This window comes from Talpa europaea (assembly GCF_964194135.1).
Source record: "Talpa europaea genome assembly, chromosome: 8".
In the NCBI taxonomy this organism is placed as follows: Eukaryota; Metazoa; Chordata; class Mammalia; order Eulipotyphla; family Talpidae; genus Talpa; species Talpa europaea.
The window spans coordinates 8,928,805-8,945,550 of record NC_140075.1 but is presented as its reverse complement, the minus strand read 5'-3'; the positions used below and the strand labels follow the sequence as shown (position 1 = coordinate 8,945,550).

At 53.5% G+C, this 16,746-nt stretch overlaps 1 protein-coding gene across 1 annotated transcript in view; it reads right to left on the bottom strand.

Annotated features, from left to right (window-relative positions):
* The window catches only part of LOC311176201 (olfactory receptor 14A16-like), a gene marked incomplete at both ends in the record, with an annotated part of 47,784 nt that extends 32,490 nt beyond the window's left edge, over positions 1-15,294 (bottom strand). Inside the window, 3 exons of the mRNA XM_084241501.1 lie at positions 6,982-7,041; positions 12,960-13,054; positions 15,266-15,294. Of these exons, the coding sequence (XP_084097627.1) occupies positions 6,982-7,041; positions 12,960-13,054; positions 15,266-15,294 (184 nt within the window). The remainder of the gene's footprint in view (positions 1-6,981; positions 7,042-12,959; positions 13,055-15,265) is intronic.
* Between the last annotated feature and the right edge of the window lie 1,452 nt (positions 15,295-16,746).

Genomic DNA, 16,746 nt, shown 5'->3' with positions numbered 1-16,746 from the left:
GCTGGGCATGGTCACGTGTCCTCTGGGGCTGTGCCCTGGACAACCTCTGGTAGGTGTGCTGGGCAGAGATGCTGGGGACTGGCAGGAATTGGGTGAGCGGGACTGGGGCAGTGGGGAGAGGCTGTCAGTTGGGCTATGAGATCAATGAGAGCAGAATCCTATGATCAGCTGAAATGTCCCTCCTTCCTGATCCCAGATCCTGAGTAATAAAGGTGTGTTTCTGGAGCTGAATGCAAAAGGCTCAATAGAGAGTGAGAGAAATGGAGTGCCTCCACTCCACAGCCTGAGCGTGACCTCTGGAACATTCCTATGGCTGTCCTTGTAGGTGTTATCTACATTCAGAGTGGAAGGCTTCACTCCTGTTATACTTTGTTTGATATTATTATGTAGATGACGACTCCAGGGGTAACCAGTCTGACCATCGTGACAGAATTCATACTCCTGGGGTTCCCCACCCAGGGGACCATGGGCTTCTTGCACCTGCTGCTCTTCTCCCTGGTCTACCTGTGTGTCCTGCTGGGGAATGGGCTCATCGTCCTCATCACCACCCTGGACCAGCACCACCACACCCCCATGTACTTCTTCCTGCATGAGCAGTCTGTCATTCTTGGACCTCTGCCTCATCTCAGCCACGGACTCCAAGTCCATTGTTAACTCTCTAAGGCACAGCAGCTCCATCTCCATCCCGGGCTGTTTCGTTCAGGTCTTCATGGTGATTATGTCAGCATCTACAGAGCTTCACCTGCTCACAGTGATGAGCCTTGACCGCTATGCTGCCATCTGCCTCTCCTGCACTATGACATCATCATGAGCGGGGACAGGTGTGTGCAGCTGTCAGCTTTGTACTGGCTGGGTGGGGGATGTCATCTTTGTGATGCTCACAGCTGGAACCTTCTCTTTGTCCTACTGTGGGTCCAATGTGGAACACCAGTTCTTCTGTTACATCCCTCAGTTATGCCTCCTCAGAAAATTTAGTAAGAAAAATTCTACCTATCATCATTAGTGTTTGTTTCCACATTCTGACCTGCTTTTCTGAATGTATTTCTCAAATCCTCTCCTTGCATGGGACTCTGCCCTCACCCTGCCCATGCCCGCCCGGGTGTGGATGCACTACCTTCTGATCCTTGTCCCATGGGCTGAGTTGGGCTTCTGGGGATGACGCCGCCATGATGATCACAGAGCCTTGGTTTTGCAGAAAGAACTGCTCTGCCTGTGCCCGTGTGTGACCTGCTGCTGGAGTCCATCCTGGATTATTTAAGCCAAGGTGGTTGCTCTGCGTAGCTTCTCTGTCCCTGTCCCTCCAGCAGCGCGAAGGGGCAGTTTCTCCACACCCTCCAATGTTGTGAGTCCCTGTGACATGGCCGTTGTCCTGAGTGAGGGGTGTCTCCTTGTCTCCATCCCCCTGTCTCCTGTTGCTGCAGGTTCCGAGACTGCCCATCAGAGCGGGTCCTTCACCCTCACTCTGGCCTCCGCAGTCCTGTTCTTGAGCGTGCAGAAAGGGGATCCCCATCATGTCCCTGAAACTTCCTCTTGGCAGAAAGTCTCAATTTTCTAGACAAAGGCCATATAAGCATTTTTGTAAGTTTTTGAAAATGTCTCTTTTGACTTACTTTATGTCATTCTTAGTTTACATTCACGCTACCGGAGAGCGCTCTGCTGCTGAATGATTTTTTGTCAAAGTCCGTGCCTCTCTTTTCAGAGGGATGAGAATGTCCTGGTATCATTAAAAAAACCTAATATTGACATGTGCTGCGCGGCCCACATATGTACTCGGAGCCCACGCCATTCTGCTATCTGGGTTTACATTCTGTTTCTGGTAAGTGTCTTCACGTCCTTTGGAATAGGAACCAATACTTATTCATTTGCTGAAACGCAGTGCCTGAGTGATTCTCTCTTTGGTATACGACCTTTTCAATCATCTGCTACAGGTTCCAGTGATGAGCCCTCCTGTGAAGGGGCCCTCCCGAGGCTCCCTGAGGGTGACATGGGCAGAGAGGGCTACAAAAGGGCCCCGGGCAGGAGGCCAGATGGACGACGGAGCAGCCGCCCCCTGCCCGGGCTCCCGGGCCTGAGAGCCACAGCAAAGCCCAAGAGGCCAAAACCCAAAACCAAGAGCTGGAGCTACACGACACCCTGCAGCAGGGCCTGTGGGCTGGAGCCTCCCAAAGGGCAGTGCTGGCGAGGGGACAGGCACCGTCCGTGGGGCTCCCCCGCGCACACTGCGGGCGCCTCAGGGCCCGGGACACCAGCACGGAGTCCGTCTCTCACACAGGGAAACAGAGAGCGCACGGGCCACACCTGGCAGCTGCTCACCCCACAGCCTCTGTGGTGGTCACCGCCGTCACCGGGAGGGCCGCAGGGCGCCGGCCAGCGGTGACGGTCACCCCTGACCCGCGGAGGCGGGGTCTCTGCAGGAGGTCAGTTGTCCACAGCGCCGGGCGAGCGGCGGCACCACAGACCCCGGCCCGGGCCTCTGGGGCCCCGTTCGGGCAACGTTAGAGACAGGCGAGGCCCGGCTGTGGCCAAGTCCTTCAGCTTCTCCCCCTCCTGGGGGCCGCGAGCCGACACTGATATTCTCGGGAGGCGGCACCCGCTGCTTTTCCTCAGAGGCTGGCGTAGTGCCCATGATCCCCCCTCCCCCTGCCGATGGTGGCTCCATCTCAGCGCCGCTGACCCCGGCTTCCATCCTCTCAGGCTGCCCGCCCCCAAGTCTGATTGGACCCATTTTCAATCCTGTGGCTGATTGGCCCATTTCCCCATCAGCCCCCAGCACTGATTGGTCCATTCCGCGACCCAGGAAGTGCCCTTTACGTGAAAACGCTCTGAGGAGCAACTGCCATGACTCACCTGTGGTGAGAGGCGGGTCCTACTAGCAAAAGTCTGATTGGGCCATTGAGCACCAATCAGCTCATGGCTTTCACCTGATTGGTCCAGTCCACGATCCAGGAAGTACAGTGTTACCTAAAGAGTCTCTGAGGCGCAACAGCCAAAACCGAAGGGTGGAGCCGCAGGGGGAGGGACCCACTGCCCTGCGCACCCCCCACCCCCGTCCACCGAGGCCGCGGTTCTGGAAACATAAGGGCCGTGGTGGCCCGGGCGGTGGACATGCGGCGGCTCTGACTCAGCCAGACACGGAGCCTGAGTTGGCCTTGAGCCCTGGGCGGCACCGGGCGAGTGGACAGATGAGGACAGCGAGTGACAGTGGCCTTGGGGCCGCAGCCAGCCTGGTCCCGGCGTGGGGGTCGGGTCGTGGGCCCTGGTGGGGGGGAGGGGGAGGGGTGGGCCGGTGGACACTCCGCAGAGGAGAGGAGGACGGGGCCGGGGTCTTCAGGCAGTAGGACCGGCTGAAGCAGGTCCAGGCTCTGAGCTGGGCCCAGGCGCCGGCAGGTCGGGCAGGACCCAGGGTGTCAGGCGGCATCCGGCACCCCTGAATCCCCTCCCGGAGCCGCCCGTGTGTGGGGGGGCGCAGCCTCTCCTGGGCTCCAATGTGAGCTGCTCTGGCCACAGCGCCTCAGGGCCCTTTTATGGAGCGCCGCACTTCCGGGGCGGGGCATGGACCAATCAGACACAGGGTTGCGACATGGCTGAGGGGAGGAACCCGGGAGGGGGCGGGGCGGCGGCCTGAGGCGGGAGCCTGCGCCCGCGAGGAGAGCAGGGCGGGCTCTGAGGAGAGGGGGGACCGCGCGCCCTGGTCCTGGACAAGGACGTGGAGGCTGAGGGTAAGAGGAGCCGCGGGCGCCGCAGGGGCGGGCGGAGAAACCGACGCCCGTCCAGGCGCGGGATCGGTCCTGTCCTGCGTCCCCGCTGGCCGAGGAGGCCCGAGGCCCGGCCCTCGCCTCAGAGCGGGGCGCTGTCCTGACCCCCGGAGCGGGGGACACTCCGGCTCTGACGCCGCCGCCGGGCCAGGAGGGACCTCGCACGAGCGCCCCTGACCCGTGCGCCCGGCCACGCGGTGACCGGGGGTGACCACGACCGCTGGCCGGAGCTGCCCGGGCGCCTGGGGCAGCGCCCGCTTCTGGGCACCGTCGGGCGAGACGCCGGTGCCTGCACGGCAGCCGCTGGCCGGCGGGGCAGGTGGACGCGGGGCCGGGGCAGGATGGCGCATGTGGCCCAGGTCTGCCCCGTCTCCCTCCCAAATAGCCCCTTGTCCGTGCACCCTGCCCCGCTGGGTGTGAGCACGCGGGGGACACCCCTGGGAGAGGGTCCCCCCACTGCTGTCTCAGAGCCCAAGACACAGACCAGGAAGTGGACAAGCCAAAGAGAGCAGCCCCTCAGGACTTGCCCGAATTGTAACAGAAACGCAGATTTAGTAAAACACGAGGATTCAGGTTGTATCACATTTATACTTGCAGAGAATGAAGTGGAATTTAAATAAAATATTTAGTAACATAAACAAATTCACATTTTTCTTGGTTTTCCCTCTCTCCCTCCCGCTCCTGCCTCCACATTTCCCCATCCCCCTCACACCCCTCTCTCAGGTCTCCCCACGGAGGGCACACAGTGGGTGTCAGTGACTTTCCAGCACCCTTTGGAAGTGGCTCATCCCGAGGCCCATTACCTGGTCCCCCGTAAACGGTCAGTGGAGGGTGATGGAGCCTGGAGGAGGAGGAACCACAGTCCTGTCCACACAGGTGTGAACAACTAACAAAATTGCCTCTGGCACCCTCAGTGCAGGAATTGCTCACTGGTATGTGGTGCAGGATGATGCCCATTAACACAGTCAACTCAAAGAGGGCACTTGTCCCTCTGAAGGATGGTCCCTGAGGGCTGGAATCTGGACAGTGTCCATCACGCAGACACCAGCTCCAGAGCTCAAATAGCCCAGCCCTGAGGCCCTGCTCTGTCCATGAGGTGGTGCAGGACGGGGTGGAACATCCTGTGAGTGCTCAGAGGCTCCCACCTGCCCCGAACATGGAGTGACAGGCCGGGACACCCTCTGTCCTCACCATGGGGACCACCTCAGGACAGAGACTCAACACGGCAGTGGGAACTTTCCCCCCAGACTGAAGGTATCTGCTACCAGCTGATTATAGAGGAGAATCCATTCGGAATTGAAAATTTTTCCATTTCAAAATTCAATTATGACTTGAGAAAGCAGTTAAAATACTCATTTTGTAGATTAAAAAACTTATAAAATTCTAAAGATGCATGAGTTGCTGACTTCCACAATTCCATATTCTGGAATGAATTGCAATGGGAGAAAATAATGTTTTTTTAATGTAACTTTTCCAAATATTATGAATTGCAATAGCATCAGATTTTGATATGTGATATATGATGCTTCATAATTGTGATTTAGGCATCAGCACAATGTGTCAGTGTGTATTAAGTATCAAAAAAAATTAAATTAAGGGCCTCCCGGTGGCGCAGCAGTTGAATGCTGCGTTGCAAAGCTACCCACAGTCTCTGCAGCACCGGTTCGATCCCCGGCCGCCGGCGAGTATCCCATATGGCGCGCAGACCTCTCCTGCTGCCTGCTGCTTCCCTTAGCAGTGTATTTCGTCAGTCTGCCTATTCTGCTTCCCACTCTGGCTCTGGTGAATTCTCTCACCGTCTCATGCTTCTGACTGTACCCAGTGCTTGAATAAATAAATAAAACTTTAAAAAAATTAAATTAAATTGTGATAAAAACTAAACTAAAGTTGAAATTAGAATTTAATTATCAAGCCTCCCTGGTGGCGCAGGCGGTTGAGAGCCTGCTGTGAAGCTTTTTGCAGCCTCTGCAGAGCTGGTTTTATCTGGGAGGGCCACCGAGGGTCCCACATGGCACTGTGGATCTCTCACCCGCTGCTCCCCTCAGCAGTATACTTTGTCAGTCTGCTTGTTCTGCTCCCTGCTCTGGCTCTGGTGAATTCTCTCACCCTCCCTCACTTCTGACTATACCCAGTGCTTGTATAAATAAATGAATCAATAAAAATACTTGCGGAGAGGAGACAACCTGACGAGCACCTGCCCACTACTCCTGAGGCTGCAGACTTGACAGGGAAAGCGAGACCCCACCCATCATTTGGAGCTCCCCAGTGACAAAGATCACACTGATGACCCCAAGAAACAATCCTGCCAAGGTAGGGGCTTGGGCACATTGATGGCAGATTATGGAACCTGCGGGGAGAGGGTCCTCGGCAGACTTCGGGACATGAAGATCCAAGGATGGCTGCTGGGTCTTGCTGGCCTATTGTAGCCTATTGCAGGAGCTGTCGTCCGCTCAGCCTGGCATGGCAGTGAGCCCTTGGGATGGCTGAGAGTGTGGGCAGGGCCAACGTGACAGCAACCCAGGGCTGGCAGAGCGTGGCGTCCTCGCCAGGTCTCTGCAGCCAGGCAGGAGATGCATCAGGAAGTCAACACGGAGAAGGCTAACCACTGGTGCCAAGGTCAGGAAGTCCTGAGCGGTTGAGAAGCAGCTGAAAGTGATGCTGAAGAGGACAGTGGGCCTCTTCAAATCACCCAGGGGTGATGCCCGGTCAATGTTGTGTAAGTGTCAGGTGCCAAAGAACCCATCCGCTGGGGGACTGGTGGGGAACATGGCTTGTGATGGAGGACACAGCTGGAAGGGCCCAGAGAGAGGCAGTGCGGGGGGGCGCTGTCCTCAGGTCCCTGCCTCTGACATGCAGAGGGTTGGCTGCAGTTCACAAGACCCAGTTTTATTTCCCTCTTCATTTAAATCAGATTCACTTTTCTTCCTTCCCTGCCCTTTGTCTCCCTCCCTCCTCTCGCCTTACTCCTTAGTTCCTTCCTACCTTTACTTTCCCTTCTACCTGCCCCATACCCCACCCACCTCCCAGGCCCCCAGGACGGGGCACAGGAGGTGACAGTGACTTTCCAGCTCCCTGTGGATGGGGCTTATCCATGGCTCTGATAACAGAGTCACACCCAGGTCCCCACGGCAGTCAGGGGAGGTGATGGGCCTGAGGGGCAACGAGGTCCTGGTCACAGAGTCTCCTGGGACCCCTGAATGGGCCACTGACTCTGGAGGCTCATTACCGGGGATGCCACTGAAGTCCACAGAGATGAGGGTCATCCGGTCCCCTTCGGGTGAGGTCCCTGAGGAAGGGTAGTGTGAACACGCCAGGGCCTGGGGAGAGTGGGGGATGAGACAGCTTGCCCTACAACCCATCTGCAGAGTCAGTGAGCTGGAGGCCTGGAACCCAGACATCAGAGGCAGCACAGCAGAGGACAGTGGGTGACTGGGGCCATCAAGAGAGGTTTGCTTTTCCTCCTGTCTGTGAGGGCGAGAGTTTTCTGGGAAGCAACTTCTGGGCCAGAGGGTGTGTCATGCCAGACTGGACGAGCCTGTCAATGTTTTTTTTTATTTTTTATATTTTAAAGATTTATTTATTTATATAAGAACTGGGGTACAAGCCAGATGTGCAAGAGGGTGAGAGGATTCACCAGAGACAGAGTGAGGAGCAGAACAGGCAAATCGACGAAATACACTGCTGAGGGGAGCAGCAGGCACGGGCATGACAGGAGAGGTCTGTGCACCATGTGGGACCCTCCCCAGCCCACCGGGATCTAACAGGCACTGCAGAGGCTGCGGACAGTTTCACAGTGTGGCGCTCAACTTCCTGCACCACCAGGGGAGGTCCTCAAATATTTTTTTAAAAAAGTAAGTTTTTCAAATTTTTAATTTTTAAATTACCGACATATTTCATTTAACCCCATACGTCAAAGTGTTAGTATTTCAACAAGAAATACTTATGTTATTGTTTCCAATAGTGACTTTATTTTCTTTATTGAGGTAACATATTTTCACCACACAGTATCATTTCAAAATGCATTTTGTATTTCAAAAGCACTGCAGTTAAAATATTCATCTTATAAATGAAAACAAATAAATTACAAACGCAGAATAATAGTTCAGTTTCAGAATGCCCTGTTGTGCGGGGATGAGCTTCTAATAGAGAAAATACATTTTTTACTTTATGGTGTTCCACATATTATGATCTTCACTGCATTCATCATTTTAGAACATTTTGATTTATGGTATCTACAGCAACTATAGAATAAAAAACATTATTTCAGCATTTTGAAAACTGAGTTGAAACTATATAAATGTGAAATGAAATCAACTTAATGGGCACATTTAGGAAGCAGTAAAGAAGAAACTCAAGAGAAATTTAAAATAATACAATTGTTTAGAAGGGAAAACTGGGCCTCCCTGGTGGCGCAGCGGCTCAGTCTGGGTTGCGAAGCTGCCCGCGGCTTCTGCGGCGCCAGTTCGATCCCCAGCTGCTCCCCGGCAACCGGAAGAGGGTCCCACATGATGCGCAGACCTCTCCTGCCACCCGCTGCTTCCCTCAGCAGTGTACTTCGGTACTTCTGCCTGCTCTGCTCCCTACTCAGGCTCTGGTGATTTCTCTCACCCTCCCGCACTTCTGACTGTAGCCAGTGCATGTATACACAAACAAACAAACAAACAAATAAATAAAACATGCCTCTATTAAAAAAAAATAGAAGGGAAAGCTACACATATTGATCACAAAATATTACAACAATTAAGAAAATCGGACAGAAATTCATGTCCTTTCCCATGATCTATGTTGACATACACATGTGGATATCCAATTTGGACCTAATCATGTTGTATTTTAACTCAAAACAGACATAGAGCTACGTAAAACCTAATTTTTTCAATATAAATATCTATCTAAATCACAGGAAAAGTTTTTACATAGGTTACAGAAGTTTCTGAGATTATTTTTTCCTGTTTTAATTATAAAAGCTGACTTGTTTCTCTAACTTCTTAGAGTTATTTCAAATCAGCACATTCTGCAAAAAATCCTGCCTCCCCAGGGCCTGCCACTCCGTCACCCCAGAGAGAGGGGAGAGGACCAGATTTGGAGGGGGAGAGTAGGCAAGGCTGCCCCATGTCCAGACGTCCCCACTCACGCACAAGCCTGGGGGCAGGAACAAACCCACACACGGGAGACCCGGGGCCCTGGGACCGGCAGGGACAGCCACACGCACAGACCGTCCGGATCAGCCCCAGAGCGGCCTCCTCCCTGCACAGATGTGCATGAGTCTGAGGGGGACAGAGGGGACGGGGAGGGACCCGGGGTGGACGAGCCCATTCTGCTGGAGGGACATTTGGGTGTGAACCAGGAGGAGACTCTGCAGGAAACGTGGTCCCTGGGTCCTCAAATGTGGGGGTTCAGAGGCAGGGAGATGAGGAGACGAGGGGACGGACCAGGAGACAGCAGTGAGGCTACAGGGGCAGGAATCTGACAGAGGAGGCATCAGGACATGCTGCACGGGCACAAGGAGCCCAGATCATTCAGTTACAGGACATTGTCGGGTCCTGGGGAGCAGGAAAACAGGGACCAGCACACACCATCTCCCTGCACACCCATCTCTATGGGGCCTCCCCAGACCAGGGCTGTGGTGGAGGAGCAGGGACAGGCTCTCCAGGGTGGGGATGGGCTTGGCATATTCACGTGTCCTCTGGTCCTGTGCCCTGGACAACCTCTGGGATGTGTGCTGGGTGGAGACGCTGGGGCCTGGGCAGGAGGGGGAGCCGCAGGCCTGGGCCTGTAGGAAGGGGCAATCATTCAGGCTATGAGATCAACCAGAGCAGAATCCTATGATCGGCTGAAATGTTCCTCCTTCCTGATCCCAGATCCTGTGTGATAAAGGTGTGTTTCTGGAGCTGAACACAGAAGGCTCAACAGAGAGTGAGAGACATGGATCTCCTCCAATCCACACCTTGAGAGTGACCTCTGGGGCACACCTGTGACTGTCCTCGTAGGTGTCGTCTACACTCAGACTGGAAGGCTTCACTCATGTTATATTCTGCTCAATATTTTTACACAGATGATGGCTCAAGGGGTGACTAATCTCACGGCCGTGACAGAATTCATCCTCCTGGGGTTCCCCACCCAGGGGACCATGGGCTTCCTGCACCCAGTGCTCTTCTCCCTGGTCTACCTGTGCGCCCTGCTGGGGAACGGGCTCATCGTCCTCATCACCACCCTGGACCGGCACCTCCACACCCCCATGTACTTCTTCCTGAGGAGTCTTTCCTTCTTGGACCTCTGCCTCATTTCAGCCATAGTCCCCAAGTCCATTGCCAACTCTCTGAGGCACAGCAGCTCCATCTCCTTCCCGGGCTGTGTCCTCCAGGTCTTCATGCTGTTTGTTTCAGGAGCTACAGAGCTGACCCTGCTCACAGTAATGAGCCTTGACCGCTATGCTGCCATCTGCCACCCCCTGCACTATGATGTCATCATGAGCAGGGACAGGTGTGTGCAGCTGACAGTTGTGTCCTGGCTCAGTGGGGGTCTCTATGCTGTGATGAACACAGCTGGAACCTTCTCCTTGTCCTACTGCGGGTCCAACATGGTCCACCAGTTCTTCTGTGACGTCCCCCAGTTATTGGCTATTTCCTGCTCAGGAAATTTAATCAACGAACTTGTCCCCATTTTCATTAGTGTGACATTGGATATGTGCTGCTTTATTTTCATCGTAATTTCCTATGTGCACATCTTCTCTGCTGTCAGGAAGATCCCATCCACAGAAGGGAAGGCCAAGGCCTACTCCACCTGCCTTCCCCACCTGCTGGTTGTGGTGCTTTTTCTCTCCACTGCATTTTTTGCTTATCTGAAGTCGACCTCCGGGACCCCGTCCATGTCTGACCTGTTCATTTCTATGTTCTACACAGTGGTGCCCCCCACCTTTAACCCCGTCATATACAGTCTGAGGAACCAAGCCATGAAGTCGGCTGTGGGCAGACTCATAAAGGGCTATTACACCAACAAGTAAAGCTCGCCCTTCTTTCCTCAGCCATACAGAGCATCTACAAATGCACACCCGTGACCTCCAGCCAGACACTCACAGGTGTCTGTCACAGGGACACCAGGCCCTCCTTTGTCCCCAGCCCCTCCCTTCCTTTTCAGAGCCCTCAGGAGGTTGTTCCCCAAGACTTTTCAAATGTTTCCCCGCTCAAATGCCTGTTCTCTGCTGCCCAGTGTTTATGTCCATGTCTGACCTGTTTTGCTGAGTGCATTTCTCAAACCCCCTCCTTCTGTGTAGCGCTGCCCTCGCCCTGTCCATGTCCCCCTTGTTGTGGATGCACCACCATCTAGTCCTTGTCCCGTGGGCCGAGTGGGATGCTGTGAATGATGCCGCCGTGATGATCACAGAGCCGTGGGTTCGTGGAGAGTCCTGGTCTGCCCGAGCCCGCGTGTCTCCTGCTGCTGGAATCTGTCCTGGATTTTTTAAGCAAAGGCAGGTTGCTCTCATGGAATTTCACTCTCTCTGTACCCCCAGCATCGCAACGGGACCCTTTCTCCACACCCTCTAGTGCCTGTGGGCCCCTGGGACATGGCGGTTGTCCTGGGTGAGGGGTGTCTTCTTGTCTCCATCTGCCTGTCTCCGGTGAGCAGTGGGGCAGCTTGTGACCCCACAAACTCAGGGTCCTGCAGGAGGGAGCTGCCCCTCCCACGGGCAGCTGGGCCCAGCCAGGGCAGGGAGCAAGTGTCCTTTCGGGGCCAAGCACTGTCCTTTGCCCAAACCCCAGGGGCATCATCACACCTGGTGGAGAGATGGCGGCTTGGGCTCTGGCTTCTCCAACAGTCCCGGGGCCAGCTGAGAAGCCCACCCTTTACCCCCTGGGGAGCTGGTCCTGGAGAATCTGGCTCCATTGGCTGAGGTTTCAGGGAAAGGAGAGAAAGGTCTGGGCAGGTCTGGATGCAGGTCAGGTGGGCCCAGTGTCAGCCTCACAGACACAGCGGAGCTGCCCACCGGCTGGCAGTGGGCACAGGGTTGGGATGACACTGCATCCCACGCTGGTCTGAGTGGGGCCCAGGCCGACCCCAGCCCCCCACGGGCGCAGCTGCATGCCCTTCAGGAAGCGCTGGGTGGCACATGGACTCAGGGTGGGCAAGCCCAGAAGCGGGTGACAGGTCGTCAGGGGGTCCAGGAACCAGGGCTACTGCAGGGCCTCAAGTCAGTGCCCACGTGCACCCTCAAGCCTGAGTGGGCCCCCAACCCTGCCCAACCCTGGCCTCCAGCTCCACCTCCCTCAGGGCAGCACCATCTCGCTGGGCAGCTGTGTGCTTGGGTCCTTACAGACACAGGTGCGACAGCACGCGGGGCCTGGGACTCTCCATCCCCGGTGTCCACCACCAATACCCCCCTCCTTGTTGTCTGTGCCTGATCTGGTCGGGCCTGTGAGTGTGCAGGAGGAACCCACAGCTGGGAGAGTGTCCCCCACTCTGCTGTGTCAGAGCTCGAGACATAGACCACCCTGCAGACTCGCTGGGTAGCACCGCCGCGGGACTGACCCACATTGGAAGGTAAACACACGCTTCACTCACACACTGTCACAGGGCACCCCTGCTCTAAAACAGGTTGTGTGATTGTGGGTCCTCACCTGTGCACTTCAAAGGGCCACACTGCAGGCACACGCCATGGTTAACAAAGGTTTATTGACAAGGGAAGGGGATGAGGAAGTGGAGCACTCAGGAAGAAATGAGGGAGCTAAAGTCTTACATGTGTCCTACCCGTTCTGCTGACCTGGAATCCCGAATGATCCGCCGAGACCAAACCTGCATGTCCGAGAACAGGGGCCAAGTGTGTCCCCCAGACCCCACTCACAGGGCTGGTGTTATATACAGACAGAGAAAATGGCTGCCTGACTTGGCCCTCAGGTCCTCGCGACTTCCCTTAGGGGATCCTGGGATTTGAAGTTCCCGGTGTCTTGATGGCCTGGGCTGGCGTCCACACAGCCCGCATGGAGTCTGCTCAGGGCAGCCTTTCCCCTAACAGCACGACAGCAGTTCAAATGTGAGGAGAGAGTCACAGGCGCTGAGAGTAAACGGCCTTTTTGAATAAAACAATTCTGAGAGACTTGAACAAATTCCCGTGTCAGAAGCCCCGGGCGCTTACCAGTCTCGCTCCTGGGGTTTTCGTCCTGGTTTCCCTCCCCCCGCCCCCTCCTGCCTCCACATGCCCAGCCCCACCTTCCAGGCCCAGGAGGGCACACGGGGTGGCGGCGACTTTCCCGCTCCCTGTGGATGGGCTCATCCATGGCTCTGACGACGGGGCCACCTGGTCCCTGTGGGGTCGGGGGTGATGGGGCCGAGGGGCAACCAGGTCCTGCCTGTGGAGCCTCCCGGGCCCGCTGACACTCCCTGAGTCGGGCGGCTTTTTACCGGGGCGCTGCCAAGAAGCCCCCGGGGACAGGACACCTGGGCCCGGCGAGGTCCCTGCAGAGGGCGTGGACATGTCAGGGCCCGGGGGGCGGGGGGAGAGCGCACGCCCTGCGGGCCGTCTGCAGGGCCGGCGAGCCAAGGCCAGACCGGACTGCAGAGGCATCGCCGTGGGGGGTAGCAGGGACCAGCCGTCCGGGGGTTTGTGTCTCCTCCAGGCTCAGGAGGGCGAGCTTTGTGGGAGCCGCTGCTGGGCAGTGGGCACCGCCAGCCTGGACGTGCGGGTACGGTCAGGTGGGGAAGTTCCCCTTGTAATTAAGTGTTTTCTATTCAGTATATATTCCACTGAACTGCATCTCAGAGTCAGCCTTTCACTGTGAACAACTGACCTTATTTTGTTGTCTTACAAAAGGGAATTTTATTTTTTTCTCTTTTGAGGTAACGCTTTACAACGAAGTATCATTTTAAAATGCATTTTGTATTTCAAAAGAATAGTAGTTACAATAGTCACCTTATAAATGAAAGCGAATAATTAAAACCACACAGTTCAATGCCACAGTGCCGTATATTCTGGCATGAGTTTGAAAAAGGGATATTTTTTTTTTATTTTTTTTACTTTTCTTCCATTAGGAAAGTTCTGCAGCTTATGGTTTCTAATATATCTGTGATCATATAATATTTTGATTATGGTCTATCTGACAATTATTGCTCGAAGCCATGTGTTTCAGCACTGAGAACACTGAGATGAAACTGCATCACAAGTTAAATATCACACGTACAAGAGCTACTTAGGAAGAGTGAGGAAAAATCTTAAGAGGAAGTTAAAATTCACACTAGTAGTTTAAAAGGGAAAGCTTCACCTATTCATCCCCAGAATATGACACAATCGTGAGATATTCATAAATTGTTAAGGCGATAAATATTGATCTTTTTTTCCTTCACGCTAAATTGATAGATACGTGTAATCAGTCTATCATGGATGTGAACATTTTATTTAACTACACACAGCAACACAGCCATATAAAATATAATGATATCAATATAAAAATTATTTTAAGTCACTGAAAAGGTTTTGGCAGAGAGCACAAAACAACAGGTTCTGCATTTATTTTCTTGTTTCCATTAAATTAGCAAAAACTGTTTGTCTAGTCTCATACAATAATTCTATAGCAGCACAATCTCCTAAAGATCCTGCCTCCCCAGGGCCTCACATCCGTCACCCCACAGATTGGGGAGAGGATGAGATTGGGGAGGAGGGGGTGGGCAGGGCTGCCCCGTGTCCAGACGTCCCCACTCACGCACGGGCCTGGGGTGAGAAACAAACCTGCACATGGGGGACCTGGGTCCCTGGGTCCGGCAGGGACAGCCATACACACAGAACGTCTGGCTCGGCTCCGGAGGGGCCTCATCCCTGCACGGACATGCATGAGTCTGAGGGGGACAGAGGGGCCGGGAAGGACCTGGGAATGGACGAGCCCATCCTGCAGGAGGGATGTGTGAGTGTGCCCAGGAGGAGACTCTGCGGGAAACGTGGTTGCTGGGTCCTCAGATGTGGGGAGATGAGGAGATGAGTGGATGGACCAAGAGGCAGCAGTGAGACCACAGGGGCAGGAATCTGACAGAGGAGGCATCAAGACATGCCGCAAAGGGACGCCGAGCCCAGATCATTCAGTTCCAGGAGTGTGTCGGGTCCTGGGGAGCAGGAAAATGGGGACCCACACACCACATCTCCCTGTACACCCGTCACTGTGGGGCCTCCCCAGACCAGGGCTGTGCTGGAGGAGCAGGGACAGGCTCTCCAGGGTGGGGAGATGCATACAGCTGGAACATTCTACTTGTCCTACAGTGGGTCCAACGTGGTCCACCAGTTCTTCTGTGACGTCCCCCGGTAATTGGCTATTTCCTGCTCAGGAAACTTAATGAACAAACTTGTCCCCATTCTTATTAGTGCGGTGATGGATTCCTCTCGTTTTATTTTCATCATCATTTCCTATGTGCACATCTTCTCTGCTGTCAGGAAGATCCCATCCACAGAAGGGAATGCCAAAGTGTACTCCACCTGCCTTCCCCAACTGCTTGTTGTGGTGCTGTTTCTCTCCATTGGATGTTTTCCTTACCTGTAGCCGACATCAGGGACCCCGTCCATGTCTGACCTGGTCATTTCTATGTTCTACAAGGTGGAGCCCCCCCACCTTTAATCCCATCATATACAGTCTGAGGAACCAAGCTATTAAGACGGCCGTGGGGAGACTGATGAAGGGGAGACTCGACAAAATATAATGGGGAAGATGAATTCATAACTCAATTATGAGACGCTTATTTTAAATTTTCACATATTGTCCCCTTTATATTCTTATAATTTCATATAATTCCATTGTACAATTTACAAACCTATGCTCATTTTTAAAATATATTTACAATGACTTCATATATTCTGCTGCTCATTTACTCTATTACCATTGATTGTTCTTTTTTTAACACTTAGTTGCACTTTGATATTCCTGTACAATGAAGATCACTGAACTTCAGCATCTGTCTGCTGTTCTCCATTTCTGTGCTCCCGCACAAGAGAGGTGATGTTTGGGTTTCACCTCAGTTGTCAGAATTTCTTTCACTGGGGCAGCCTCCCCAGTCTCTAAGGCACTTCCCCTTTCATGTCACTGACCCTCTGTGTCACATGTGGGACCAGGGCCACGGGGAGGACAGAGGCCCCTTTATGTGCTGAGTGTGGCCTTTATAGCATAAATAAGGCCTTAGGGTTCAAGTTGGAAACTGAGTGGTCACATCCTTCTGTGGACAAGTTTCACACATGACTGGGTAGAGACCCTCATGCAAGCTCATGTGTGGATGTCATCGGCATTTACTGTAAACACACTCAGTGCACGGTGAACACCAGAAATAAGACAGTGACCATGAAAGCTGTTACTTTCATGTGCAGTATAATTACTAAAAATTTACTAAGATACAGTGGGTAGGGTTTTTCAGGAAACCATAAAGGAAATTAGGAAGCTAAAATGCTAAAAAAAAATTGGCCTTGACCTGGCCTTCTGTGGATGGCACACAAATAATTGCTAGTAGACTATACAATATTCTAATATTTCCAGAAATAGTTGAGGAAGGGCACCCACAACATCACACCACACATTCCTCGTGTGTTTATCCCCATATATTTAATTACCTAAAATTTCTGGGAATTTGAGGATAACGTCCTTTTGGCCATATTATTATGGGATCTCAGAGTGTTTGTGATTCCATGGGGAGTAGGTCAAATGAAAAAACTCATCAGATTCACATATCATAAATAACACTATCATTTAGTGTAGACATAAAGACAAAGAATTTGAAGGAGATTTAAAATGGGGAAATGAAGTGGCCCCATGATTGTCACTTGCTGTCTGTCCTCAGCTCCTCTCTGCTGACTGCATCTCCACCTTTACTGTCCCATCTGTGACGTCCAATGTTTGAAAATTTCACGCCAAAATATTTTATGATAAAATGTAGCTCCAATTGGATATCAGACATTTAACTCATTCTGAAGCATTCACTCTCTAAGGGTGCTATTCAGGCTGACCTTGCCTTCAGCCCAGGTGAGGCCCAT